Source organism: Amphiura filiformis, chromosome 12 (genome assembly GCF_039555335.1).
Source record: "Amphiura filiformis chromosome 12, Afil_fr2py, whole genome shotgun sequence".
In the NCBI taxonomy this organism is placed as follows: Eukaryota; Metazoa; Echinodermata; class Ophiuroidea; order Amphilepidida; family Amphiuridae; genus Amphiura; species Amphiura filiformis.
This window is the reverse complement of record NC_092639.1, coordinates 66887842-66915574: the sequence shown is the minus strand read 5'-3', so window position 1 is coordinate 66915574 and position 27733 is coordinate 66887842. Positions and strand designations below refer to the sequence as shown.

Sequence of the window (27733 nt, the reverse complement as noted above, 5' to 3'; positions counted from 1 at the left end):
TGAGTTTTCACCACCGTCGGGAGAAATTTCCATGATGACCCTGTATTCACTTCTGGTAGTACCTGTGAATTCATGGAGGTAGGCTTCCTCTGAAGAGTGTCCTGCCCATATACAGTGATGCAAAAATATAATATCTTTGCAGTCATGTTTTGAAGGAACAAGCTTTCAAATGAGACCAAATTTAATACCGTGCGACAAAGTAACATACCGAGTTCTACGAACTTTTTGACCGGCCCTCGTAGTTTAGTAATATCATTCACGCACACGTACAGTATAGGGCCTGCATAATTATATGCATTTCAGTAGTTTCACCACTAAAAATAAACCACTGAGCTGTGCAATATTATACCAGGAAAAAATGGCTGATTTTATGTGCGACTTTGCAGTAGTTGGTGCTGGTAGTGCAGGTTGTGTAGTAGCTGGGAGATTATCAGAAAATTCTGATAATGAAGTGATTTTATTTGAAGCTGGGCCTTCTAATGCAGAATTCCCATCTATTTCTGTGCCAAGTGAAGAAGCATCACTACGGAAAACACAAATGGATTGGCAGTACGAGGTAAACAAATAGACTGTAAAAGCATCGTGTGGTGCATGTATATCTGTAAAATACATAGTCTAACTGTAAATTAGGCAAATAATTTATACTTCGTATTTATTGGTTTGTTTCTGCTAGGAAAAACATATGGCCGTTTAGCCATACGAGGATATTTCTGGAAAATATGAAATGCTAGTCTGAGCATATTTTTAAAATTAATAGATTAAGGCAAAGTACACTGATCAATAATAGTTAATGAGCTAAAATGACTGAAAAGGCTCATTATCTATCTTTTTGGCCATTAAATTATATGATACATAAATGAACAGGGTACTTTTATTTTGTATGAAGTGTAGTATACGTAGGATATCTGTAAAATACATAGCCTAACTGTAAGAATTTTGTATTAGAACCATTTTAATATATTTCAATCATTCAATTAATTTATTCTCATATTTATATGTTTATAAACATCTCAAAAAAAGTAACTAACCCCCCTTAAATAATGGCCATTATTCAAAAACGGGCAATTGTATTACAAATCTCTAAAATACGTTGGAAGCAGATTTTATTTCTGCGCATTTTGACACCTCATTTGTAGCAATTGTCTAAATATTGACACCGCAGCGTACATTTTAATCAATGTAACCCAAGATTTGAAAGTTGCAGTAAATTCTATTGATATGTATTCAGTATAATGGAAGGAAATCTGCTCTGCTTTCATGGGAATTTTCGTTTTGTTTCGTCCATTATTCATATCGTAGGTTAATGTTCACTTAATCCTTGGTTGAAACATGAAGATTTAACACATTTTAAATGCCCCGCTAAGTTGTCCATTTCAACGGTTAAGTCAGGTTAGGCTGGTCATCTTCGTAACATCTCACCTTTTGAACATGCAAGGTTACAAGAGACTTCATCTTGATGGACGATAATGCAACTCCATATAGGGCTAGGATAACCAACCAGTTTATGGAACAAGAAGGCATCAATCGTATGTTATGGCCTGCCAAATCTCCAGACCTGAACCGAGTAGACAAAGAGGATCAAGCTAACAAAAACATTCATTGGACTGGAACCAATTCTGAGACGGGAATGGGCAGCAATAGACCAGAGACGCATCAGACGTCTTGTAAACAATATGAGGCGGAGTAGCTTGGCAATTATTCAGAGCTTATCTGGTGGCTAAAGAAATTATCTTGATAGATAACAAGAAATGTCTTTAAAAAGACAACGCCATGGATGAAGATCATGTTTCATAATTTTGCATTGCAAGTACTTGGAAAGCTAGTAAATTTGAATGCGAAATATTGGCATTTATTGGTAAATACCACCAATGACATACTAGGAAATACTCAACATTTTCATGTCGAAAGCTGAATTGGAAATTGGTCTACATTTAAGTCATACTTGTAACAAACGGCTCAATTGAAATCACATCCTCTGAGTTTTACAACAATCCAACAATCTATATTCAGATAACCTTAAGAATGTTTGCTGCTTAATTAAGGGATTTCATATCAACCAAATTTCATGATAATCCAACTATCTATTATCAGTAACTGTTAACCTTGATATGACCTTGATGGTTTTGACCCTTAGGGCCTAATTGTGATTACATGCACCACGTTTTATGAAAATCAGACTATCGATGCTCTGTTGACATCAAATGCGCTTGACACCACTTTGAACATTCTGACAATCCAACACAATATATACTTAGTCGACCTCAAATGACCTTTAACAATTTTGGGCAGAATTGTTATCCACAATCTGACAATCTATACTCAATTCACCTCGGATGACCTTGACCTGACCTTCAACATTTTCCGCTTACTAACCCACCATGTCCATAACAATCTAACTCCTTCGAATTCCTCTCAAATCTTTTATTCATATAAACTCCAAATTTATGTCCTTTTTTCAATACCTTTTCTGTGTTTTACTATTTACCAATACTTAGTATAAAATCCATTAAAAGCATGGTAATTAATTTTAGATATATTTATTCGCAATGTATAGTTTACTGGTAGTTACAATCACGTTATAAGGCCACTAACAGTCAATTTTGAGTTTCCCGTCACATAATTTCTGAAAACAAGTGAGGTAACTTTTTCATTATTCATTATTTTTCTGCCTTTCATTATATGACCAACACGTATGTAAAATGTATTGTTATTTGCCACTCACTCACTTGAAGATGGATGTTTAGCCCTAATGAGATTCAAAAGTTTATTTAAAATAGTCACAATAATGAATTCAAGTGAGGGTCAGAAAATGAAGTGAGGGCGGTGACGGGAAACTCTTAGATAAAAATGCCAAACCATGAAATAAGCGGCATACTTGTGTAATTCTATTTTGTGTAAATTTTATCGTTACATCCTGTTCATGATATAAAGAATATAATATAATTGGCGCCCTGCACTGATACGTTGCATCGAAGTGTTCTTGTAACCTTTGTAAAAGATAAGTAAATTCAGATAAGCGTGAAATGATAGGAAACAATAATGACCGTGACCCAAAAACTGTGTCGTGAAATATTGACAACTATCCGTCGGTCCTGTACAGGACATGGCCATATTATCATGAATCATGGAGCATTTTTGTCGTGTCTGTAGTTTTCGTGATTTTAGGAATATTTGGTAACAAGACAATTTTGTTCATGATTTATACCGTTACATACAACCCCCCCCCCCCGCACCGTCCCCGCATAACCACCCCGGTAAGGGGCACTCCTATGTATTCCCAATAGTGACGATTATGTGCCAGTTAATAGAATTCCTGGTATCAGTTTATGAATTTAAATAATACCCGATGACCCCCTGTTTGAGTGGTCACAAACAATGTCACCAAAATACAATAACATAGCATTGTAGGAACTTTCATTTTTTTTTATTATTTCTTTTTCTTTGCCAAATTTACAATACAAATTTTGCTTTGATGAAATAAAGAATTTTACCCATACGGGTTTTTTTTGTGTGTGTTAATTTACTAATCTAGTTAACAACTTGTAAAAGTCTACTCCAATCAATAGCACTGAGTATTCGAGGATAAAACTAACATTTAACATTACCTCCAAAATCTTATGCTTGTACATGAAACAAAAATAAATGAGTTGAAATGATACACAACCACTAACATTTAAAACATTCTTTGCTTTGCATACTGACCACGATTGAAGACCGTCCCTCAGAAGATGTCCCAGAAAGGATTCAAGAACCAAGTGTCATCGTGGCCGCGAGGAAAGGTATTCTGCCTCTTTTTGGTAATTGGGGGTCATTCAAACTGTTGTGTTTATTATAAACTCATACGAATATCTTAATATATTAAGATTAGCAACTATTTTAAACTGTTGCGATTTAGTAGTTCACAGCACCTTGCGAATGGTAGTGAGCTTTGGCAAAAATTGCATTGATCATTTCATAGCGAGTATGTAGAAGAATTCAAATATCACAGATATACCTTTGTAGGTCCTGTGGTTCTTGAGCTATGTTGTAAAGAGGGCTGAAACAACAACACTTTTGTAAAACGTACATAACTCATTTACAACAATAAATTAAGCAAGTTTGCAAAGTATACGATTTGTAGAATGAACTTTTGCAAAACATCAAGGTGTTGTTTTTCAATAATATATTGATCTAGATAATGAAAATAAATTGTTAGGTTGCTTCGACCAACAATACCTCGTCTACCCTTAGGCCTAATCCTTTCCTTGCGTCACAGTAGCGTCATATGGCAAGGCTTACTGCATATTAGGACAAAAAACAAAAACATGTTTGTTTCCTGTAGCAGGTCAAAAAAGTCAAATGCGAAATGCGTTTTTTTTTTTTTTTTAATAATCCATGTCTTCAAATGAAAACAACAACTTTTTTTGCTGCAAATTGGAATGGGAATTTACAGTGGGTGTCTCCGACACACACACACACAAATCATATTTCTTCATATTCAAGAATATGTATGATTCCCTTTCAACCTGCAGCTAAAAAAGGTTGTAAAAAAATGTGTGATGTTTTCTCCAGTAGTTTTTTACTACACTCGTACTTTGTTGTGTGATGTGTAAATGTTTACTCCAGTAGTGTTTTGTATTATTTTTTGTGCTTTTTTCCGGCTTTTTTTTCTTTATAAGTGAAAAAAATGTCTAATGCGCAAAATAAGCTGTCAAAAACGTAATGCGCGCTACAGGAAACAAACTTTATTTTTTTTTGGCCTTAGCGTAGACTGTGATTAGATAAGACCCAATATCATGCGGTACCAAACAGAATACTTGTTATAAAAATCCATTTATTTCAATTATTTTCCATCGAGCATTAACAGTATAGCCTATTTACCCTGATATATAAAAAAAATAGATCTCGCATCGTGTTTCTTACGTTATTTTCAGGTAATTGGCGGATGCTGTGCTCATAACAGTATGGTATGGTCACGAGGCCATGCTGCTGACTTCGATTCTTGGGAACGACTAGGAGCAGATGGATGGGGATGGGAAGGCGTCTTGCCGTATTTCTTGAAATTGGAAAATTGGAAATGGTATTTGTTCGTAATATTAATATTTTCTATAATACTTGGCCTATTATTGCTTACAATTGGTACATGAGAATTTCCATAAGTAAGGTATACAAGCATAAAGTATAGGATTTCTTCAACAGACTAACTGTTTTGTTGAAATCATTCGTACAATTTTACACACAAACCGGTCACTTGTAAATTAGAGGGTTAGGACCTTTTTGCCCCAAGAATTCCACACAAGTTTCTAGAACTACTTATGAGATGGATATTTCTTTGAAAAAAAATCGAATCTGGTCGTTGTTGATGTAAGAAACACATTCTCAATGATTCCAGATCAAAATTGTTGTTCATAGAAAATCTAGGACCCCAGGTTTAAAGTCGGTAGCAATATAGTGCTAACCCACATTTCTTTTTTGAAGAAAAACAGGGAACACAAAATAGCTGTATTCATGCCAATAAGTTCATATTGGTGCAAAAAAGATTACACATTATTTTAATAAGTACAATATAAGGATTACTTTTTATAAAAATGGATTAAGTAGTTGTCCAATCTATATGTTTTAACTGCAACTGATTCGAAACCAGTAACAAGTGCACCGAAAAAAGGGGGAGGGTTAGGACTATATTACACCCACCCCTTCAACTGTAGGCTACAAACTATTGCGTTAAACATTAAGTGTTGGCCGCCGATGCTTACATCTGCATTTTGTTTCGTACTTTTGTTTATGAACTAGCGATATTTATTGTGATTCCCCGCTTCATAATGAAGGTGGACCAATAACCATCACAAACCACCCCGATTGCAAATCAGAAGCCTCCAAACTTTTCGTTAAATCCGGTAAGTATATTTATTTTTATGATCATAGGACAATACTGGTCTACTTTTTAATTTATCATCACTGATATGCCTTCAACCTCTGACAATGGAAGCGCCATAATATCCTGTTCTGATCCAACAGCTAAGCTAAATTTTCAACGTCGATGGCTCACTCCAAAAACTGCGCCACGCCGACGGCCGCGGTTTTTGGAGTGAGCCACCAACGTTTTTATAGCTGTTGGATCAGAAGGATAGATGGCGTTTGCACGGTCAGCCAGGCTGGGAAACAAGGCAAATAACACTGATAAGGCAAAAAAACACACACAAAAACAAAAACATGTTTGTTTCCTGTAGCAGGTCCAAAAAGTCAAATGCGAAATGCGGTTTTTTTTAAATCCATGTCTTGAAATGGAAAAAAACCCTTTTCGCTGCAAATTAGAATGGGAATTTTCAGTGGGTTTGTTCGACACACAAACAAAAATCATATTGTTTCATATTAAAAATATTTAAGACCCCCTTTCAACCTGCAGTAGTTTTTCACTATGCTCGTTTGTTGTGTAATGTATAAATGTTTACTCCAGTAGTGTTTTATCATGCGCGTATTTTTTTTTGGGGGTGGGGGCTTTGGGTGCGCGAGCCCCAGGGTAAAAGCAGGGGGCCAAAACCAAGGGGCGGCGGAAGAAGAAGGGCGGCAAAAACAATGGCGGCAAAAACGAAGGGGCGGCAAAAAGAAATAGTACAGAAAAAAGGGCGGAAAAATTTTAAAAGTATAAACATTTTTGAAAAAAATGGTACTATGCATTAAAATGTGTTGCTTTTAGGGCGCTGGCGCCTAAAATCCTTTTTTTTCCTTTTTTTTTTTTTTTGTAAGTAAAAAAAATTCAAATGCGCACAATAAGCCGTCAAAAACGAAATGCGCGCGCTACAGGAAACAAACTTTTTTTGGCCTAAGGTCTGCTACAGTAGACTTGGATAATTCTTGAAGTCTTATTACGCTGCTGCCTGGTTATTGTGTTTGATACAAGCTATCTTTATCGGTTGACTAATGCATCCAAATATAACTTAATAGTATACTTTTATATATATTTGTTTCTACAATTGATAGGAACGGAGCTGGGTTACGACATCATCGATATCAATGGAGGACAGAACGTAAGTCAATTTAATATTGTTATTAATAGATAAATTCGTTATTGGAACTTTAATATGCTGAAAGTGACCAGTCAAAATCCCCTGGGTAAAACTCCTCCAAAACGGCTATATATCAGAAGTATTTAAAATCTATTTCCATATTGTTTCATATCAATACAAACATTGTACTTTCCTGTCAAAAATGACAATCAAATATTTTTACCATAACTTATTCCATAGTTGAGTAACTGTCTTTGAAAGACAAGGCGGTCTCAAACAAAATGTGCCAAATCTGCCATTGTCTGCGCCATTTGGATCAGTAAACATGAGTAATGAATATCACACTGTTTCATTAAGACAATCGCCACTTAGAACCTAAAATCAGTAACGAGTAGAAAACCTATATGTGTTTACAACAGCATTACATCTTCTACTCATTTTGATCTGCCCTGAGTAATTTAATTTAATTATTTAGCTTTGTTTACAAGCTGAAAGTATGTCATGAGAAGTGTGAGACACGGGGAAACACCTTGGAAGTAATCATGCAAGAGTTTGGGTTGTATTTGCATGTTATAGGGGAATTCCCTTTCATTCATCAAGTGATCAAAACAAATTGAATCATATCTAATTTTAGATTGTTGGGGGAAACCCCTCTTCATTTCTAGACGATTCTCTTTATTAATAATCTTGGGAAAATCCCTTGGACTGTGAAATGGGTAAGATTTGGGAATCACCGACATGAGGTGTTGTAATATGACAGAATGGTCTATTAATAGATTTTGGGTTTTCTGGTGTATAAAAGCTGGAAGCTTGAGTTTGGACTTTACAGAATGTCATGAGAGATTGTAAACTCTACATGAAGGTGTTGTCTTCGTGCTTCAAAAAAGTTAAAGTTCTTCTGTCAAATTGCTGGATTCTGGTAGTTTAAAACAACACATCTGTCAAATACAGTCGAGCAATGCAGAAAAAGCCTGTTCTCTGTGGAAAGAGTGATTGGTAAAAGAAACACCATTTTTGGAGAAAGCAGCGCAAGGAGATAACTATTTGGAGAAAGCAGCGCAAAGAGATAAGCGTTTGGAAAAAGTAGCGCCAGGAGATCATTGTTTTGAGAAAACAGCATCATTTTTGTGTGAGGATTTTATACGCAAGGATATGTATAAGTGCAGGTGTACAACGGACTTCGCTGATTTTCGCAGGACAAGTGAATGAGGAAAATACATCAGCCGTCCAGAACATTGCAAGAACTATATTACCATCAAGAAGAAGAATGCTGGCTAAGTACTAAATAGTTAAAGTGTGATTATATTTGATTATTGTATATGTGCATGTATTGTCATATATTGTACCAATCATATTTTACTTTCAATTAAAGACTTAGATTTTTGTTAGCTTAAGCAAACAGAGTGTATTTGTGTTGTGCATTCGTGTGAGTTCGGGTAAAAGGTGATTTTGGCCTTGAGTCCAGTACGACTCGTAACAAAATGCTTCTTATCATCCTGGCCTTACGCTCCTAAGGGATGGATTCCACTCTTCAAGCAAAATCTGTCTTAAGCCAGCGGTTGGAACTTACACACTTGTGGCGCAATGTCATTATTTATAATCTAATAGCGCTCTACAAATAACACAGCGCTTTTGCTCCAAAACAAAATTCATATGAAAAACACAAAACACTGAATTCTTTTATTTTGGATGTAATTATATCTACTTTTTTTTTAAAAACTTCAAAGAAATACACTTTGTGTGGCAAATATGATTGTGAATTTCCAAATCATTATCCAAATCGATACAATGTTTTAGGACAGATTTGTTGCAGTCTAAAAAGGTTTTTTATTGTTATTATCAGTATTATAACATGGTAGACTTGGAACAAATCTTTACTTAGCATACGGGCGGATCACACCAAATCAAATAAATTATTAGTATCAGAAAAAACCATGGCTGGCTAAAAGTAAGCATTAAAATGAGCAGAAATTTGCATAATTTTGGCTAAATGTGGATTGGTCATGATAAGTAATATTACAAGTATAGTGATAGTGTACATTACAGCTGCATCAAGAGTTTATCTTCTAAATAGGCACAATTTCACGGCTTTACCAGACGCGTAATGGTGCGAGTCAATTAAACGTCATTTTGTACGTAGGAAGTTGCAATTCAAAAAACTGCGATAATTTAACATGACTGCAATTTTGCAATGAAAAGCAGACCCACCAAAAATTTCTCATAAATTATGTACATCTATAATACATTGGTATGCATATAGCCTGTGGCATAGAGGCTTTGCATTCTTTTATCGATTGGCTCCAAACAAAGGATTTGAACCGGTGTCCTTCACCGTAGTTATGGCGGAGTGCAGTCCATTCAATCAAATGTTGTCATCAACCTATTTGATCGAAGTGTAGGGTTATGTGTGTGAGACGAACTGTCACGGTAGATTGCAATCATGCTTTTGTTGAATGCATTTGATTAGTCCGCCATATTTACGGGATGATACGTCATATGCAGGGCCTCTAATGAGCCAATTTGTCCTTGTACTATAAAGACCACATTCTTCATCACAGGCTTATATTTACAATAGCCATATTAACATGTACCTGTACAGACAGACACACACACACACCCACACCCCCCCCCCCACCACCACCACCACCACACCCCACACACCCCCACCAATGACAACATTTCTTGTTAAAAAACAACTGTATTTTATCCGAGGTAATTGCAGACCCCAGTCCTCCCATACGGTACCCTATAACCCTAAACCCTAAACCTGGGCCATAACACTAACCGTAATTCTAATCCTAACCCTAATCCTAACCCTAACCTAACCCTTATCACAACCCTAACCCTAACATACCCTTAACAGGCAAACCCTAATCCTAAATCAATTCCTAACCTTAGTCCAAACCCTAATCATATAGCCTTGGAAAGGGGTGCTCCTTTTGAATGGATAATGCATTGGACATTCAAAATCATATTTGCCACACAATGTGAAATTACTTTCTAGTTTTAAAACAAAATGGATTAAATTATTCCAAAATGAAAGTACACTGTGTTAACAACAATAAATTACACATTAGGAAAAGGTATGGCTTCTGAAGCTGCTTAAAAGCAGCCACAGATTACGCTTTTCTAACATAAACAGGGAGCTTGTTCCAGACCTTGGGCCCGAAAACGGTGAAACAGCAATCCCCGGCTTTTTTATTTGAACGAACTGTACAGAGCCTTGTTTTGTCAGGTGTGTGAATGAAGCCTGCGACTGCTTCCAAAAATATTTCACTCAACCTGAGTAAAAAGGTCATATCTCATTTGCTGAGTAAACTTGACTCAACGAATTAGTTGCAACTTTACTCTACCTTTGAGCAAACATTTTACTCAGTAAAGGAGTCAATACGTTTGTTGAGTTAACTGTTACTCAACCGTTCTCAACCGTTTAGCTGTGACCTGTTTTACATGACAGGCTGGTAAAACTTTACTCAATCTACAAGGAGTAATATTTTTCTCTGCATTTGAGTAAATTCTTTGGCTCAACTGTTGAGCGACATGTATTTGACTCAACTGATATTGAGCATACTGTTTGCCCAACTGTCGAGCAACATTAAGTTGACTCATCTGATGAGTAATACGTTAGATGTATGCTTGTCAAAATGTTTACTCATCATGTTGCTGCAGGTTACTCCTTCCATTACGATTCCTGGGACATATCCTGAGTATGCAGGAAGATGAACCATGCAGAAGATATGCTCTCTACACCCCATTACATGATAAAAGAAGACCTGGAAGGCAAAGAACATCCTACTTGACTAACGTGCAAAAACGGTTGGGGGATTTCAACAACTTTCTACTGCCAGATGCCATTGCCACTTTGGCTTCAGATCATAGTGCATGGAGAAACTTTGTAGTCGCCTGCTTCGCAGCCGAATGAAATGAATGAATGAATGAACTCCTTCCATGTTGAGTAAAATTGCGTACTTTATAAAACTCTGATCCGGATTTTTTTACTATATGGCACACTTTAAAAGAATGCAATCAAGATTCATGTAACTCTGGTGTTGTTACCATTTAAATAACACACAATCTACAAGAACATAATATGTTGTGCAAACAAAACACAGTTGTTTTTGTCTTCTTTTGGTTCTCTGGTTTGTTGAAGAATCCAATCCAAGTGATATCACTTTGTATGGTATGGCTCCAAAGGTCACTCAACATGTTTAAAAAATCAGAAGCCCTCTAATGTCACTACCCGTGTGTCACTGTCACAATATTGTTATTGTCAAATGTCAAGTGTTCAAAATAAAATAGCTCCAAAACTGTCTTTCAAATAGCTACGAATTTTTCGTCTATATCAGAATTAAAGTAGAAAAGTGATAGAGCAGAACAATTTGCATCATTTTATGCAAATCAGAGCAATTTTATTTTCTGACCTTTGTACAATCTGGTTATTTACTTTTCACATAAGCATACATTTGATAATGTTCATAATGTCTTTTACACCACAGATACCAGGTAGTCCACTTGGTTCCTTTACCCCTCAGATAACAGGTAGTCCAACTGGAGTTTCTCTCATCAAAGTTATAGTTGCAGAACTTTCTTCCTGTAACAAAAAGGATAAAACCACAAACTCATTTTGAGAAAAGAACTCTTGAGAGAATGAGAAAACAAAAATTGCTTGCCCCCCTTTGACCGGCCAAATATACACCCAAACCCCCGATCATACAAGTCTGCCATGCTTGCAACTCCGCTGGTATATACGCACGTGGGTCGACAACGCGACGTTACATACGACTGTAATCGACGCGTAGTAGCTCCTCATCCGTCATTGCGTCAACTTGGCAGTTAACGCAGCGTTGAGCTAGACTTCCAATCCGCTTTACTCGACATGACTTTCGCGGCTTTACTCGAGTGAGAGGTTTTACGGAAACTCGTGTTTTGTACTTTGTTGACTCAATCTTTACTCAAGTTATTATTCAACCCACTTTACTCCACACATTGAGTAAAATATTTTTAAAGTGTAGGTCCATTTCGCGGGCACCATACATGAGGGATTTGACATAATCTATGCGAAACAAGACAAGTGCTCTGACTAAATATTTCCTATTTGCAGGGAGGAGATAAATTTAAATGTGGGCTTATGTTTTAGCCAGCTTAATCATGAAGCTCCCTTGGCACGATGGCCGAATGGTCGGAGCATGTTTAATTTTGACCCACTGTATAACCCTATGGGGTCATTTCTGGGGTCATAGTGAGGGTCATGATGTTTTCCTTATATTCTGATTTTATTAACAACTTGACAGGTCGGCTTCGGTGAACATCCAGCAAACATCGATGAAAATGGGAAGAGAAGTGGTTGCGGTGATGGTTATGTTAAACCTGCAAAAAGTCGTGCTAATTTTCAAGTCCTCACACGCGTCCATGTCACCAAGGTTGGTACACGTATCGTAGGGACATATGTTTTTTTTAAATTTCAGACATAAAACCAAAGAGATATTTTATTGCAACTTTTGCAAAACATGGAATATTACACCAAAATACGTTTTCAAATCCCTTGTGCACAAAATGCATACTTATATATTTCTCAATTGACTTTTTTATATGCCATTGCCATTGACATCGTCTGCACTAGTCCTGTCAGTCTGCCGTTTGCATCCACGTCCTTGTCTGTTGTCTGTAGGCGTCGTTTTGTTTTTGCACTGAGGGCAATCACATCTTTCGAGCTTTGCTCTTTTGATTGTCCTACCATCCTTTTCTTGATATTTTGTTACCGACTATAATTATGATATGATGATGGTGAAATAAACTTGAACTTGAAACTGTAAACAATGGGAGGACCAAAAAAGTTCGATTTGTAGACTTAATCTATAATGTAAACATGTAAATACTGCATATCTCAACCAAAATATTAAAGTATAAAGAGTTTTAAAATGGTTTTATCTCTTGTTTCAGATTGACATCGTCAACAAGCGAGCAGTTGGCATTCGTTTTATTCAAGATGGCAAGGAGAAAACGTGTCGTGCAAGAAAAGAGGTGATCGTATCTGGAGGCTCTATTCAGTCTCCACAGGTAACACATCTCATCAACTACATCAAATCTGGTGTAGGGGCCTACCTTTATTAATATTAGAATATTCCTTAGCGGGGCAGGCTTACAGTTACACTGCATTAACTTAAATAGCTACAACGAGAAACAAATATGGCTACACTGCAAAAACAACAAATAACACTTAATAAACACTGTACTAAAAACATGTTTATTTTTTATATTTTACACGTAAAGGTTTAGGAGGCGTTGCATACGATTAACACCAGAACACGTTTATAGAGGTATTTGTGATAAAAATATAAACACGTTTATATCACTGATATAACATGTTAAAGTGCTACTAAACCATCAATAAATGTAAACGCGTTTTAGTGTTTAGTAAGTGTGATCCGTTGTTTTTACAGTGTACCACCATTCCATTTGCCTTAATTGGAAGTAATACAAAAAATATAGCATTTTTTAGGCTAAACAGCTTCGTCTTTTTGTCTGTGTTTTCTTTCTTCGCGGCTGCCGCTTTCATCATTAATACGTTTTTCTTTTAAGTTGTTGATGCTTTCTGGTATCGGGCCTAGAGCACATCTAGAGAATCACGGAATTACGTGCATAGCTGATCTTCCTGTCGGACAGAATTTACAGGTAAAGACTTACGTTGTCTCGATTTGCGTATACTTATGAATATCAGAGTATAGAAGCAACCAAATTTGAAACCATTAAAAGTGATTCGCAATATTTTAAAAAGTCCATAACGGGTCTGTTGTCAATATAAATACATCGGGGTGTGGCAGTGGGCGGTCTATACTCACTCTTCGTCGCATATGGAAAGGTTTCTATACAAGAACGATTCTCTTATAAACCATCATGCGCACCCTTCCACCTCGATACACCTGAGCACACATTTTCGTCCCAAGCAGAGAACAACAAGCAGTGAAATTCTCCACCACAGTCTTTGATTACACTACACGGTTGAGTGCATAGCAATGTAAGAGCTGTGAAACTTCTAGCTAAAAATTGGGTTTGATTGGTTTTTGTCGAAACCTCAAGTGTTCCCTTCATCCAATCAGAATTTTTTTTTTTTTTATATCAAACGAAAGCTTCCCCCTAAAAACACTTTTCGTCACTAGGTCAACAGATAACACAATTCAATGTTATAGCAAAGCGAATGTGGAAAATCTGTTGAAAACTACCTATCCATGCACATTTTTTTTCAAATTTTATGTCATTAAATGAAAAAGCAAACTTATATTGTCCATATACTAGAGTCACTAGAATGAGCAACGGTCAATTTTCTTTAAATTGCAAATCTTGTGCAAAAAGTTACTATTTTCGCCTGTTTTGTCATACGGTTGTAAATTCAACGAACTATGACTTTTTAAAAAGAGCGCTTACAAATTGATATGCTATGTAGTAATCACAATGATATTCTCCAATATACAATATGCTACATCAGAACCGTAAGATCAACGGAAGTATATATGGCCCTTATCTTTGACTCATTTTCCTATAAAATCAATGTATTAATATAACGACTAACTTTGCAATTTAGAGTGCTCAAACCCGGCCATTACAGGTGAGCTGTAGAACAAATTCAAAGTATAGACCTCTGGCAAGGCAACCGTTACTAAAAGTTTCACGGAATACCCTCACTTACGATCACTGGGTATACCGATCATCAGACGGATAATTTGTCATGATTTCAAATTTACAGAAATGTTTATACAAGTATATACATTCTGTGGTGTCGAAAAAATGACAAACCAAGCCAACCAGAATAGTCTCTACTATACTTTGAATTTATTAATATAAAGATGCAGTCTGTTTAGTTAAAAGGGGGTAAAATAGGTACAATATGGCCCCACTCGCATTATAAAGGGCCATTCCCAGGGCATTTCTTTTTATGGTAACTTGATAACACATTAAATTTTGTAAAATATAACAACGTGAAGTAGCGGCCTTAACATCTGCTACTATCTTTGCTGTAATGTATTTTTGTAGCTGTGTTACTATCTTGATTATGGCATAAATGAATACTTAACATAACATTAATTTCAATTCTACATACTTAGGATCACATAGGTGTACAGCTTAAGGCAGATGTAGAAAAACGAGATAGTGTGCATACATTGGAAACGGTACGTTGATATATTAATTATAAAATGTGTTATAATTTCTTTATGGATGGTTTTAAACCTGGAATTATGAAAACTATTGGGACCCATAACGGTCTAAAGTATACAAGTATATATGCTTATAATGGTAAAGACGAAATTGTGGTCAAATTTTGACAAAAATACTTAGTTATGAAGAAAATATCCAAATATTTTTGGGCATCATAATCAACACAACAAATTATTCAGTTGATTGAGTTCAACCAGATTATAATATTGTAATTTTAAATCTGGATTTTCTAGGGACCCAAGCCCGGAACTATACCTAGGTGAATAAACAAACAAATAACATTTGCCCAATATTTATTGTTTTTAGGGAATATAATTCAGATGTGTCGCAATATTCATGATTTTAATACCCAACCGATCGAGACGGTGGACCTTAAGTGACATTTTTATAGCATGAAATAATTTTGCAAATGACAATTAATCAGACAAATAATGTATTTCATAAATTCTCTTTATAATTCCAATTTTTTTAAACACATACTGTGTAGGCAAAATTAAGAACACGTCAAAATAGACTTCGGACAGATAGACCAGTAAATAATCATGGCCACGTTACAATGCCCAACTCGAACAAAAGTGAAAAGGAAAAACATAACAAAACTGGGGCCTAAAAGAATTGGCCCCAGGCTTGCAATTTTACTTATACACGACTCTTTTTTTTTTTTTTATTTGCAATTTAGATTTTTGCTTCGTGCAACAACGGAAATGAAGCGGCAGCCTTTGTCAAGACGGGACATGAGGTATAATATTGAATTCCTTAGTATTTAGTATAAATTCACGATCAGTGACAATTTCAAAAATAATATAATTTCGCTTTCTCTACATTTTTTTAATTCACGCATGAGTGAATTTGGTATAATTTATTGATGATTAGTTTAAGTATATGTACCGTTATCTTTTAAATGACACACTAATCAATTTCAGATATCCTTTATTACGTCATAACATAAGCATGACACCTCGATAATCTTACACTAGACGGGGGAATATATGAAAATAAGGGGGGTTACGTCAAAAAAATTGCAACAAATTTTTTTCCAACGGATTTTAGTCCTACTGGACTTACCCTGCAAAATCAAAAGGAAGGCAAAAAGAATAGCGGGGATTTTAAATTGTTTTAGGTTTGTGCAAACAGATAGCAGAAGTTCATTTTAGTTTAAAAAAAATAAACTAGACAAAGATGAGGTATAAAACTGCAGCCGTGTTGTGACCCCTTAATGATCTTAAACCTCACAACCTATTAAAAACCCATAGATATTGGCTAACGTCAATGTATGTGTGCACGTCGCATGACGTGTCAGTAGGGGCATTGTGAAGGTTTTTTCCTCTTGGACCGGAAGTGACCCCTTAATGACTTTTGACCCCAAATTGGTTTTATACCGGAAGTGACCCCTTAATGACCTTCAAATATGTGTATGACACTGGATAATAGCAATGCATCACCGTCCTACGTAATTTGTGGGAGCAGTGGCATTTTTAAAGGTATTTCGTTTTATACCGGAAGTAGGTGGAAAATCTATTTGTATCTCATTAAATTGACTAGAAATGTGATTAATTAAATCATTTCAACCAGAAATACTCACCTTGGTTTTTGGCTGCAACGTCGATAAGTAATTGAAACATATCAACATTTTTTCAAAAATAAAAGAAAGAAAGATATGATGATTGGTAGGGTTTCAGACATGAGAGGTGATAGTCAGTGTAGTAATTAATAAACGTTGGCGCCAAGCAGAGCTTATTTTGTTATCTTTATCCAGACGGCAACAAATGTCGTGCTTTTTTTTTGCCCGAGATATTTGGAAAAATGTGGTAATAGAGGCCATCAGCCTTTTCCGCGCGATCCGTCATGTTATGGGTACTCCCGTTCTGCATGTCATGCGTTAGACATTACGCCCCCGATTACGCGGAACAAGAAAATAATATGTCTATTGTTACGAGCCGCTTAATGACTCAAGGCCAAAAGCACCTTTATCCCAAATTCACCTCAGAATGCACAACAAAAAACACTGTTTACGATTGGTACAATATATGACAGCAAATGCACATACAATCAATCATACGTACAGATACACTCATTTAGCAAAGTTACTTATGCGGCAGCCTTCATCTTGTAGCTGATTGTAAGGTTCTTGTTCTCAATGTTCTTGATGTATATCCTGGGTCACTTGACCTGCGAAGATCACTGTTCAGCGAAGTCCACTGAAGACTTGCAGTTAGAATCCCATGCGTAAAATCCTTTGCGTATAAAATCCTCGCTCAGAAATGTTAACTTAACTCCTTGCGCAATTCTCCAAACGCTTAACTCCTTGGGCCGTTCTCTATCTCCAAAATAGTGCTATTTTCACCTGTCACACAATTTCTTCTGAAACAGGCTGTTTCCACTTACTTTGACCGATGTGTTGTTTCATAAATAAAACCAGACTTCAGCAAGTCGACAGAAGAATATAATTTCCTTTCTTAGAAGAGGTACGCGCTGTGACGTAAACTAGATCCTCTCCGACAACACTGGCAGGCAGTAGTACGTTGACTACATCAAATATTTCTGGTTTGCAATTTCCTTTCTTTGAAGGAAATGGACTGTAAGCACATTAGCTAGCCCAGTACAACATTCAACTGTGAAAAATTGAGTTTACATTTTCTTATATACCAAGCACTGAAAAATACACATTTTATTAATAGCCAATTGCTACTTTCACAACAACATGTAAATGGAAGTCCCAAGTCTTTATTATAACATTAACCTTTCACATGACATCACTTCGTGAGGGGAGTCCCGTGACATCACTTCCTGAGGGGAATCCCATGTGATGTCATCTTACTTAATGTTATCAGAAATTCCCCTCATGATGCAATACACTGAACTTTCTGGAATAGTAGGGATTTTCCCAAATATTCAAAATTAGAAATGATTCAATTTGTTTTGATGAATGATAGGGGGTTTCCCAAAATGTCTCATGAAAAAGATTTTAAATTGTAAACAAAGATGAATAATCAAATAAAATTACTCAGGGCACATCACACTATATTCAAATGTGTTGTATTAGTTAACAGCACTAGTTTCATGTTCTGCTTTTATCACATTCAACCAACGTTGTAGCCGGAAACCTCGTGGCCAGATATACATATTGGAGCCGTCTCTAATTTTTACACATTTGGTATCGATGAACCAGATGGCTTCCCGTTGAACTCTAAAAAGTAAGTAGACTTGTAAAGATGATTGTCATCACCAGGCACAATAAGATACTACATTTTCTTATGCAAGATGTCTACTGTAATTTGACACCTCTTTGTCAGTTTGTGAAAATTGAGCAAGAAACGACAGAGATCTCGGGTAGAAACTCTATAGTATCTGATACCTCAATTGCCAGTTTGCCAGAAAGTCTGTTATCATCCACATCGAAAGTCATAAGTGAGTTATTACCGGTATTAAGGGAAGGGGTATGAACGTTTGGACAGTATTTATTGTGGGACATTAGAGCACATCCGACATGTCGAATTGCATTCTGAATACGAAGAATGGCCTTCTGATATCAAATAATTTTAATTTTTTTAAATTTGCAATGTAATACACATTTTATGGCAAATCATTAAAATTGATATTTTGATATTTAACAGTACTCGAAGTAAACTTTATAAATCTGATGATTTCTACCTAAAGTGTATGTAGGTGGGATGAAAAGCCGACGATCAATTGAAAATTTTGACCTTTCGTATTGAAGATATGGATTTTTTCCCAAAACACCAAAAAAAATTAGGTCTTTTGGGGAAAAAATCCATATCTGCAATATGAAAGGTCAAAATTTTCAATTGATTTTCGGCTTTTCCTCCCAGCTACATACACTTTAAGACTATATCATTAAGTTTATAAAATTTACTTCGAGGACTGTTATATCTCCAAAATATGAAAAATATCAAATTTTAATAATTTGTCATAACATTTGTATTATATCGTGAATTTCATAAAATGAAAATTATTTGATATCAGAAAGACATTCTTCGTATTCAGAATGCAATTCGATAGGTCTGATGTGATCTCATGTCCCACAAAACATGCTGTCGAAACGCTCAAAACGCTCATTCCAGTTCCCTTAAGCGACTTATAACCGGTTATAGTGACCTATTACCGGTAATTCGCCAGCGAAGTGTTGCGTGTAATCCGATTATCACTATGTCAACTGGATCACGCTTTTGAGTTCTGCACAACAATCGAAATGATCGCAACACAAAGTCTATGTGATGTACTAACGATTTCAAAAGGTGCGTGATCCAGTTACCAGGGAGTTATGTAACCACTTCTCTGGCGAATAAGTGGCATAAGTAGTACAACACAGAAAGTTTGAGTTCATTCATGCATGTAATCATCAATGTTATTTGGACAATAACGGACTTTCTGTCCCGATATCTACATCATTTTTGTTCAATTTTCACAAATAAGGTACCAACTTTAAGAAGATATTTATTTTAACCATAACATATAAATTTTATTTTGGATTTTTGTTTGATTAAATGTCTGAGTATTTACTTTATGTGCTAGGCGTTTAATTGAAGACCGAATTAAAAAGACTAGTTTGCGTCTGAGGTCAGGGCAAAGCCATTTTAATCACAATACATTTCAGAAAAGTATATTATTAAAGAAAATATCAAAAGTCTCCGAAAGTCCAAGTAGTGGAATAGTGCCTAATTTGCATATCCAAAATTGCCGCTTATTGCTGAAATGTTAAAGTTGGTCAAATCTTGTTTAAAGCCATATCAATGTCTTGCTTTCATCATAAGGTATTGTTTGACCAGTCTCCGACATACAGTTCTTGAGTTATAGGCAAAAAGTCAAAGGTCAAATTTTTGGGTCCACAGTCGTTTACAATGGAAATATGCTAACTTTAATCCACTTGGTCTCAAATTGTTCCTTGGGCAGAAATAAATCAAAATGAGAAAAGTTACATTGTTTTGGATGTTTTGTTACATAGGTAGCATCACAAAATAGGTCATGGTCAACAGGTGTCAATGGAATTCGATCTTCTTTGCCAAGGTAACAATCCACCTGAAATATGGCAAACTATTTTTTTTAAATGTTTCTGCAAGCGGAGCAATATGAAACCATTTTTGTTATCAAAATCAGAGCATTTTTCAATTTTTGTCCCCCTGTGGAATCCAAATGTTGACATTTGACCTTTTCCCCATAACTCAAGAAATATATAACGGAGATATGTCAACTATACTTTTTCTAAATCCTTATGACGAAAGGAATACATTGGTATGGTTTTTAACAACAATTAATCAAATTTGAAATTTCACCTGCATAAGCGGCCATTTTGGATTGATGCAAATTAGGCACTGTTCCACTTCTTGGACTTTTGGGGACTTTTCTGAAATAAATGGTGATTTAATTCTGTCGCAATTAGTGATGGGTGATTTTTTAATTTGATTGGCCTACATTGCCCTACACTAGAAGTAGGCTGCACTCATCACCTATCATGTCTGTGTATGCAATCATGGATTGAATACAGTACCGCTCTTTTCAAAGACACTTACATCGTGCAGGTGCGAGTCAAATGTTCATGGACTCGGCATAATGTGAAATTTCCATAGAATTACGATCCAGATTGTTATGCCAATTGTTGATAATCAACAGTGCGATGTAGATTTACAGCGTACGTCTAGTGCATAGCAATATAATCAAAAATTGATTTTACCTATCGCTATGGCAATTAATCCTGTTAGATCAGTACTTCTACGGCGAATAGATTCAGCTTTAGAGTCAGTTTCAAGAACCATGCAATACGTACAGTCTAGAAAGTAACAAGAAGTAGAAAACATTAACCGAATGTAAGTTTTGGTCTTCCTACAGATTTTATCCTAACATGGGATACGACATGGACAGAGAAGGCCGATATCGTCGGGCCGGTATGACGTTTATACCGATAGTCCTTCACCCAAGAAGTTTTGGCGAGATTACATTGGCTAGCAGGGATCCTATGCAACCACCGCTTATAGACCCCAGATATCTTGAAGACCCGTTTGATGTCAAAGTACTTGTTGAGGTATTATTTATACGTGATTTTAGTAGTAGATCACCGTGTGTAGTTTCAAGAATAACTGATAATAAAGCAGGGCCGGATTTACCATTGGCTCCCAAAATGAAGAAATTCTCTTTTTCATTGTTAATAATTATTGAATTGCTTGGTTCAAACTAATCATATTAGCCAAAAATGTATTGTAATTCCTGTCACAGTTGATTGATTGATTGATTTTATTTGGTTCCATAATACAAAATACATAAAAATATTATATTGCACAGTTTAAAATACATTACATAAATATAACACTTGACAAAATAAGAAATTAAAAGATATACAATGTGAAGATAAAAATACACTAGGAACCGGATAACCCATAAAGCCAATGTTTCAGGCTTATTTCCAATGGGGTCCTTGAAAGAAAGATTTTGGCAAAAAGGCAAGAGTATAAACAAAAGAAGAAAGAAAGCACACAATGGACAACAGACCCCACTGGAAATTAGCCATTACTGAAAAGTTTCCTGATTGCACTCTTGAAATGATTAAGATTGGGGATATTTGTGATGTCATTTGGAAGCATGTTCCAATCCCGAATTGCACTGTAATAAAAAGTAGTGCCAGCTGAACTTTTGATTTTAGGCACATGGAAATTAAAAAGCCGCCTTCTAGTATTATAGTTGTGAATTTCTGAGGTTTTGGTAAAAAACTGGCACAGGTAGGGGGCACTTGACCCATAATGGGTATGGGTCAAATTTTGCCAGTTCAACGATAGTCGCATTAAGGGCTCTGAGCGTTTGGATAGTATTTTTGTGGGACATGAGAACACATCAGACGTATCGAATTGCATTCTGAATACAAAGAATGTCCTGATATCAAATAATTTTTTTTTTTTTTAAATTCGCGATATACTAGTAATACAAATTTTATGACAAGTTATTAAAATTTAATATATTTAAAATTTTTGATATATAACAGTCCTCGAAGTAAGCTTTATAAATCTAATGATATGTACTTAAAGCAGACGATCAATTGGAAATTTTGACCTTTCATATTGGAGGTATACATTTTTTTCCCAAAAAGACCTAATTGTTTTGGTGTTTTGGGAAAAAATATCTTCAATACGAAAGGTCAAAATTTTCAATTAGTCGTCGGCTTTTTATCTTAGCTATATACACTTTGAGTGCATATCATAAGGTTGATAAAGTTTACTTCGAGGACTATTTTATATCAAAAATGTAAAATTTTAATCACTTACTATCAGAATTATTCGATATCAGAAGGACATTCTTCATATTCAGAATGCAGTTTGATATGTCTGACGTGCTCTCATGTCCCACAAAAAAATAATACTGGCCAAACGATCATACCAGAGCCCTTAAGGACGTTGGAGAGCTTGCGATTTCCAAACGACGGCCGTTACATGGGGCGTAACACTATTATTCATTGTCCTATTAGAAACACGTAAGAATAAGCTTCCGTAGATTCCAAAACTTTTGACGACATAATCGATGAACATTTGCTTTTTTCCCCTTATTTCGCGGTGCAAGCAAGAGCAAAAATGTGCTAAACTCACTAGTCACATTTCAAAGTCAGAAGTTGTCCTAATCCGCAACAGAGTATCGCTTTTGAGATTAAATTGTCTTATTTCTGCATGTAATCAATGACTTGTCGAATTCATATGAGCTAATACTGAGTGATTTAAAGTGAAAATACTTGTTAATGTTTTGATAGCATCCAAACCTCTGTGACAATATCTCGTGTGTCCTGAAAAGGTTTAATACAACTAAAATGGTATTCGATATAATTATACCATCAAAAGTTGTGGAATCTACGGAAAAGAGTTTAAATTTGATGCCAAACTTATTCTTACGTGTTACTATGGGACGATGAATAAGTGTTGCGCCCCATGGCCGTCGTTATGAACGCGTTCTTTTCACATTCTTCGTGCAAAATAAAAATGAGTTTCATAAAATTTGTTCTATTTCAATCATCGTGATAAGCAAAGATTACAAAAAGTCATCTTGATGAATTATTAGTGGCTTTGAAATGTGAGTGGTGAATTTAGTATATTTATTGCCCTCTATTGTTGCCGCGTTTTATCGGTATTGAGTGACAGATGTCTTAAGCCTCCAGCATACTTTCCTGCCGCTTGCCGCTGCGGCAATTGGCAGGGCGTTTCAACCAATGACAAGGCTTGATTGTGTCCGTTTGTCTGCAATACGCGTGCGCCACGCCGCTCAGCGGCAAGCGGCAGGGTAGTATGAAACCAGCATTAATCGACTTGTTACTTTGTGTTGCAGGGAATTCGAATAGCGAAGAGATGTACAGAGACTATCAGCATGAAAACCATCGGGTACGTTCAAATGTTCACCTTTAATCTTTATATTAACTATAGAAATAAAAATGAGCATTTAAAAAAAAATCAATATTGAACGGAAAATGTACGGAATCAAGCACCACATGTTTAATCACTTTTCGGTTTCTGTATGTAGGTAAGTATAGGCAGACCATGATAACATCTTACCACAGAGAGTGCTTAATAACTCTCACTTTATTAGTTAATAGGCCTATAGCTTATTGGGAGTATAGTTGAAGACCTGAGCGCAAGAAGACCGTAAGTCCACTTGGCCCCTCAACATGTATACACTAAAGTTACGTATAGTTTGTCAGGCTTTTATAATGTTTAATACATTATCCAGGGTGAAAACATCATGAAAGGTTGTGAAAGATTTGTTTTGGCCCCTGAACATGTATAAAACATTACCAAACTATACGAAACTATACGCAACTTGAGTGTATACATTTTGAGGGGCCAAGTGGACTTACGGTCTTCTTGCGCTCAGGTCTTCAATTGATACTGACAAATACCAGATTAATATAAACAGTCCCGATACTGCACTTTGAAGTACGAAGTAAAGTACGCAGTAAATTACACAGTTTTGCGCGCCGTATTGTCAAAAGGAATTAACACACTGTTAGACACTGAGAACTGCATGAGCGTCTTAACACGCGACGTACGATACGCTTACGCAAAATGTGCGTACCTTACTTCGTACTTCAAAGAGGACAAACTGTACCTGTGAAGTTCCTTATATGATTGTCAGAGTGCGAGCAGTACGTGACCCTCTAATGATATTATTTTACTTATTATTATACTAAATTATACTAATTATATAGATCTTAGATTCGTCAGTACATGTATGCCGTGGTTACGTCGAATACTTTTAAAATAGAAAGTTTCAAAGTGCTACATTAATAGGGAATTTCCATAGCCGCTTTAGTGTTTTTATAATTTCAATTTTTGATAACTATTTTATTTAACAACGTAGGACAAAGCTGTTAACGCTTAAGATGCCAGACAGTCACAAGGCCGAGTTTTCCGACGAGAATCTAGAGGATTTCGTACGCCATTTTGCTTTCACCCTTTTCCATCCGGTCGGTACGTGCAAAATGGGAAAGATGGAAGACCCGACTACAGTTGTAGATCCTCAATTAAGGTGATCTATATACTTTATTATACTTATATTGTAATGAGTTCGGCAGCAGCCGAGTCGGAATTCGTCATTTGGTAAACATTACGCATGAATTATTGTTGAATTAGCGAACAAGGGAATCAACACTTTATAATTAAAGACAGAGATCAAAAGAATTTATCGCGTCTGATGTCACAGTCAATTACGATCCTTGATTGGTTTACACAGGTTAATAGCGCGTAAAGGAAGACCGATCTATCTGGTGCTGATCGGAGAAAAGGAATAGCAGCAAATGGCGAAAAATTACGTACTTTTACAAGGCAAAAAGCAGCTTTTCTAGGCATTGTTGAGACTGTGCCTTCGCCAAAGAAAGTTTCCTACTACAAATACCTAACTTTTGAGATGGTTTGCATGTTTGAAGGTGCAAATTTAACAATAAGGCGTTATTAGGTGTTATTATTATTATTATTATTATTATTATTATTACTATTATTATTATTATTATTATTATTATTATTATTATTATTATTATTATTATTATTATTATTATTATTATATATTATTATTATTAGTAGTAGTAGTATTAGGTGTTCATCACACAAATTTACTACAAAAATGATTTTATACCATCAGAAATCTTGGACTAGATAATGTTTGTGTCCATTAAAGTTTCTTGCAGATTCTGTCGTTTGACAAACACATCATCCGATTTGTATGTTCTATCTACCGACAGACGGAAATTGCGAAATATCCGAATCAACTGAAAATGTAGATATGTTTTGAATTATATCCTGAAAAGAGGATGCTAAAATCGCGAAATACAATTTTTGTTAATATCTTCCCCTTTTATTCTCAGGGTGCATGGTATATCAGGATTACGTGTTGTGGATGCGTCAATCATGCCTCATCTGACGTCAGGTAATACAAACGCACCATGCATAATGATTGGAGAGAAAGGAGCTGACATCATACGAAATACTTGATATTCCAAACAATAAGCTCATGTCAAAACTTCGATCTAGTATATGTGAACTATACTATGATCACCTCTTAATAGGCGAGAATTATTCGGTTTCTGTTACTGCGCGAGTCAAAAAGTTCCAACTTACGCACGCGTAGTTCGCGTAGCTGCTGCGCCCAGCTGTGTGTACACCATTCTATATCAATCAATACACAAATAACAATATATCTACTAAAATATCTTTGTTGACCTCTGATACCTTGAAATGACCTTCATTATGTTTTAAATCATATCAACATTACATATACAACCCCATTTTCATTTAAATTGGACAAACTTCGGAATTTTATCCCTTTTGACCTTTGGTTGACATCTGGTGACCTTGAAATGACAGCCATCATATTCTGAATCATATCAGGATCACACATACTAATTTTCGTTCAAATTGGACAAACTTTAGAATTTTACCCCTTTTGACCCCAAAACAGACCCCTCCCCCTGTTTAAGCCAAATCTAATTATAACCCTATAAGCACATACTGCTAAAGCCCTTTTGGCATTATCCTGATGATCACAGCAAATAGTGAATATTAAAGTAATTTTCAGTAATCAACCCTGTTTGGCCCCTGCATGACCTTGAACTTCAAATTTGTGTTTACCCCAGAGACACCAGCTAATGTGAATGCATATGTGTCAGTCGTATCTCTGTACCATGTAATCTGTACGAAAATAATTCAATTTGAAGGTATTTGGTTATGTGCAGGAAAAACACCCTTAATGACATTTTTACCATAAATATGTGTTTACCCTATAGGCCCCGACGATAGCCAAGGTCAGTGTCCAAATTTCATAATTGTACCATGTAATCTGTAGGAGCATTTTTGGCAAAAATCACATTTTAGCCAAAATTAGTCATGCGTGACGTTTGACCCCCGAATGGGTCATGTCAAGTGTAAAGGCTGGGTAATGGAGCTTGTGTCCAAGTTTGATATAAAATTTGATAGATTGAGCCCATGTTTATTGGTCGAGCTATGAGTTTTACGAGACGTAGTCGAGTCCAATATTTTTTAACTCATAGCGAGACCAATCAATACTGGGCGTAGAGCATCCAGTTTTATCATTATTATGTTTTGGATCCAATATTTTCACACACTTGGACTCATCAAAACATAATAATGGTTATAATCGGTCAAATAATTTATTAAGGAGCGAAAGCAAATTATGTCAAATGTTGACAGAAGAAGAAGAAACAGAAACTGCCCAAATAATAAGAGTCCAGCCGTAGCTCGGCTGGACTAAATATAATTTTCACTCCTTAATTTTTGATTTGATACCAAGGAACTTGGTAGTATGTACATTTATAGCACAATTTGTATATCCACTAAACAGGAACAATTATCTTTGAAAATAAATTTCACAGATTTTCTGGGTACCATTTGCATGAGTGATTTGTGATTTTTTTTGTACTTCAAATATTTACTTTGCCATCAAACATGTCCAACATGTGATATGTGATGCGATCAAGCAAAATCAGTCGGAACTCGGCAATAATAAATTTTCAGTTTCCTATAGGATAGTAAAAAGCATTTACAAAGCTAGATTTTGCAGAAAACTCCATTGAAATTGAACAACCAGTTCCAAAGATATGAGCAATTAAAGAGTTTCCAAAACAAAGGAAAACAAAAGGAAAAGTTTCCTTTGTTTGGCTATATCTCAAAATCAATATTTCCGAGTTCCAACTGATTTGGCTTGATCGCATCACATATTAGTTCAACATCTATTCTCTCCTAGATAAACTGTCAGCATTGTTGATTGTGAAACCTTTCCCATACTGAATGTTGAATGTGAATTGTTGAAATGTTAGCGACCATCTCATTATTCTGTTATAACAGTTCCTGGTTTTATCCAGCCATACTAATGTCTTTTGGTCTGTTATGACAGTGAATTTGTGGCCTTGGATATAACATCTCATTTAACTTATTGAAAGAGCACACAATTGCCAAGCATTCGTTTTCAGACATATTTTTCAGCTCATTTGGTAGCACTTTTCTGCTAAGATAAAATACTGTTTGTTCTTCAGAATTATCATT

General features: G+C 35.7%; 1 protein-coding gene across 1 annotated transcript; it reads left to right on the top strand.

The window, feature by feature from the left end:
- Positions 1 to 358: 358 nt before the first annotated feature.
- Positions 359 to 27080, top strand: LOC140167039 (uncharacterized GMC-type oxidoreductase Mb1310-like). Its single transcript, XM_072190518.1, has 15 exons — positions 359 to 556; positions 3714 to 3779; positions 4914 to 5059; positions 5773 to 5876; positions 6961 to 7007; positions 12278 to 12406; positions 12927 to 13043; positions 13566 to 13658; positions 15086 to 15151; positions 15877 to 15936; positions 18294 to 18391; positions 21042 to 21234; positions 23511 to 23563; positions 24540 to 24707; positions 25540 to 27080. The coding sequence occupies exons 1-15, from the start codon at positions 359 to 361 to the stop codon at positions 25664 to 25666; spliced, it is 1665 nt and encodes a 554-aa protein (XP_072046619.1). The 3' UTR covers positions 25667 to 27080.
- Positions 27081 to 27733: the final 653 nt, after the last annotated feature.

Excerpts from the sequence above, each read along its gene's own strand:
- LOC140167039 (XM_072190518.1), top strand. The coding sequence starts at position 359 with ATGGCTGATTTTATGTGCGACTTTGCAGTAGTTGGTGCTGGTAGTGCA. Across the intron at positions 557-3,713 it reads AAATGGATTGGCAGTACGAG|ACCGTCCCTCAGAAGATGTC; the intron begins GTAAACAAATAG and ends CCACGATTGAAG. Across the intron at positions 5,060-5,772 it reads AAATTGGAAAATTGGAAATG|CGATATTTATTGTGATTCCC; the intron begins GTATTTGTTCGT and ends TTTATGAACTAG.